Source organism: Elephas maximus, chromosome 7 (genome assembly GCF_024166365.1).
Source record: "Elephas maximus indicus isolate mEleMax1 chromosome 7, mEleMax1 primary haplotype, whole genome shotgun sequence".
NCBI lineage: Eukaryota > Metazoa > Chordata > Mammalia > Proboscidea > Elephantidae > Elephas > Elephas maximus.
In genome coordinates this window covers 105,715,449-105,718,746 of record NC_064825.1, presented here as the reverse complement: position 1 = coordinate 105,718,746, position 3,298 = coordinate 105,715,449, and the positions used below count along the sequence as shown (strand labels likewise).

At 38.7% G+C, this 3,298-nt stretch overlaps 1 protein-coding gene across 1 annotated transcript; it reads left to right on the top strand.

Moving 5' to 3' along the window:
- Positions 1–2,050: 2,050 nt before the first annotated feature.
- Positions 2,051–2,947, top strand: LOC126080199 (olfactory receptor 10AG1-like). Its single transcript, XM_049891471.1, has one exon. It carries the CDS (start codon positions 2,051–2,053, stop codon positions 2,945–2,947), a length of 897 nt encoding a protein of 298 aa, XP_049747428.1.
- Positions 2,948–3,298: the final 351 nt, after the last annotated feature.

Sequence of the window (3,298 nt, the reverse complement as noted above, 5' to 3'; positions counted from 1 at the left end):
AGGCATTGATTTCTCTCTAGCTATGAAAGCCTGATGGGCATCTTCTTCCAATATAAGGGTGTTTTGTCTGCATGGAAAATCTGTTGTTTAGCGTAGCCACCTTCCTCATTTATCTTAGCTAGATCTTCCGGATAACTTGCTGCAGTTTCTACATAGCATTTGCTGTTTCGTCTTGTATTTTTATGTTACAGAGATGGTTTCTTTCCTTAAACCTCATTAGCCTACCTCTGCTAGCTTCAAAATTTTCTTCGGCAGCTTCCTCACCTCTCTCGGCCTTCACAGAATTTAAAGAACTAGGGCCTGTCTCTGGGTTAGGCTTGGGCTTAAGGTAATGTTGTGGATGGTTTGATCTTCTATTCAGACCACTAAAATATCTTCCTTATCAGCAATATATGTCTATTTCACGTTCTCGTTATTCATGGGTACACTGGAGTAAAAAAAAAGAGTAGAAATTTTAATTTCCTTCTTCAACTTTTCCTTAGCATTCTCAACTTGGCTAACTGGTGCTAGAGGCCTAGCTTTAGGCCTGTCTCAGGTTTCAACATACCTTCCTTATTAACTTAATAATTTCTGACTTTTGATTTAAAGTGAGAGACCTGTGAGCCTTCCTTTCACTTGAACATTTAGATGCCATTGTAGCATTATTAATAGGCCTAATTTCAATATTGTCATGTCTCAGGGAATAGGGAGGCCTGAGGAGAGGGAGCGAGATGGGAGAATGGAGGGCTGGTGACACAGTCAGAACACATGATTAAGTTCACTGTCTTGTATGGGTGCAGTGTGTTACCCCAAAACTATTACCATAGTAACATCAAAGATCACTGCTAAACATAACAGATCTAAAATCACAAAAAATTTGAAATAATGCAAGATATACCCAAATATGACACAGAGGCACAAAGAGAGCACATGCTGTTGGAAAAATCACACAACTAGTGTTGCTCAATGCAGGGTTGCCACATGCTTTCAATTTGTAAAAAAAAAATGCAGTTTCCGCAAAGGGTCATAAAGCAAAATACAATAAAATGAGGTATGCCTGCAAATCATGGAGATAGGAGTCAAACTCAAGTCTATTAAAAAAGGAAAATAGATACTGACTTGCAGTCATAAATCCTATGTGCAATTGGTCAAATTATTCACACTTAGTGAGGCTCAATACCCTTATAGCTAAAGAAAAGTGAGTTTAGAAACGTTTATCTGAAGTGTTGCTTTTTGAAGAAAAACAAAAATAAAGATGGGCATACACGCCACAATGAGTGTAACGTAACAGCTAGTATTTTTCCTTCTTCTGACCCATACACACCCACACTGGTAACAAATACCCCCCATGCCATCTCAGTTTTTCCAGGGTGACTACAATTTATTGTTGGTACCTGAATCAATGTACACGGGCTACTTACCCCGAATTAAATCCTCTTATCTTACCCACTTCATATCCTAACAAAAGATACTTGTTTTATTCCTCCATGTAAAATGAAATATTCCTTCAATTTTCTTTCTAAACTACCTACTGTGAACTGTGTAATATGCTTAGAATCATCAAGCGATGGGAGAATGAAGCTGTGAAATAGGCAGTTGAAAATGTATGTGAGAACACAGTTTTTGATAGAGTGTTTGAGAAGCTTGACTGCGAAAACGCGTAGAGAAGTACAACAGGATTGCCAAGACCTGTAATTAACTTGAAGTGAGATTAGATGGCAAAGCTGAGTGTCCATCTCCAGCAGTTGCCAATTGTTCCAGTGCCTGTGCTGAGTCAGGTATAGCTTGATCTGCCCTGGGCTGTGTTCTGAAAGTACAAAGAAATGATCTTAAAATAAGTGTGACAGGGCTGTTTACTGTGATTTAACGGGAGGACGTGGGACATACATAACTAGTGTCATTTTTAAAATGCAAACATTGCAATGATCGTAAAATCCAATGCAGACACCTCCACACAATTTAGAGAAGAGGCAAAGAGACACGGGAAGGTAAAGGAAATGCTCATGTAAATTTACATTTTCCACAGATGAATCATCAAGAAAAACCTCCAAAAGAAAATCTAACTGAACTGATGGAATTCATTCTCTTGGGCTTTGCTGACATACCCCATCTCCAGTGGTTCCTCTTTGGATTGTTTCTAATCATCTATATCATTATCCTGATGAGCAATGGCACCATATTTCTCATAACAAAAATAGATCCTGCTCTCCAGAGCCCTGTGTATTTTTTTCTGGCAAATTTTTCCTTCTTGGAAATCTGCTTTGTAACAGCTACTCTCCCCAGAATGCTGATGAATCTAGGAACCCAGAGAAGAAGAATTTCCTTAGTTGCCTGTGCTACACAGATGTGCTTTTTCCTTCTGTTCGGAGGTACAGAGTGTTTGCTCCTGGCAGTGTTGGCCTATTACCGCTATGTAGCCATTTGTAACCCTCTGAATTATCCTCTAGTTGTGAACCGCAGGGTCTGTATCCAGTTGGTGACTGGCTCCTGGACCATTGGAATCCCACTTATGATAGTGCAGACTTATCAGATTTTTTCTCTGCCTTTTTGTGGATCTAACCAAATCGACCACTTCTTCTGTGACATTCTCCCAGTACTCAAGCTGGCTTGTGGGGACACCTTTGTAAATATGATGTTAGTCTACACAATTGCTCTGTTATTTGTCATGGTTCCGTTTCTGTGGATACTTGGCTCCTACAGTAAAATCATGTGCATCATCCTGAAGCTGTCATCAGCCACAAGTCGAGCCAAAGCCTTCTCCACCTGCTCATCCCATCTTATGGTTGTGGTGTTATTCTTTGGATCAGCCATTATTACATACTTAAGACCCAACACCAGACACTCAGAGGGAACTGGCAAAATGCTTTCTCTTTTCTACACTATCCTAACTCCTATATTTAATCCCATGATATATTGTCTAAGGAACAAAGATGTCATAATGGCATTGAGAAAATTGCTATGTAAATAATTCACTTAATGAATCAGTTAAATATGTACAAATTGCTTTCTTATGTATTTTTAATTAAATTTCAAAAGATGTATACCATTAAGTATAACTTGTGTTATGGATTGAATTGTCTTTCCACAGAATGAGTGTCAATGTGGCTAGGCCATGATTCCTAGTATTGTATGATTGTCCAGCATTTTGTCCCATAAGCTGGAATCCTCTAGAATGCAGTGGGTTTGTTTTGGTGATTTTCCTAAGTGCTGTAAATCCTACCTCTAAGATGTAAACAAGGCAGAATTAGAGACAGTTAGGTTAATGAGACAGGATTCAATCTACAACATTAGGTTATATTTTAAATCAATCTTTTTTGAG

Bases quoted from the DNA above. Each gene is read 5' to 3' on its own strand.
- LOC126080199 (XM_049891471.1), top strand. From the start codon at position 2,051: ATGGAATTCATTCTCTTGGGCTTTGCTGACATACCCCATCTCCAGTGG.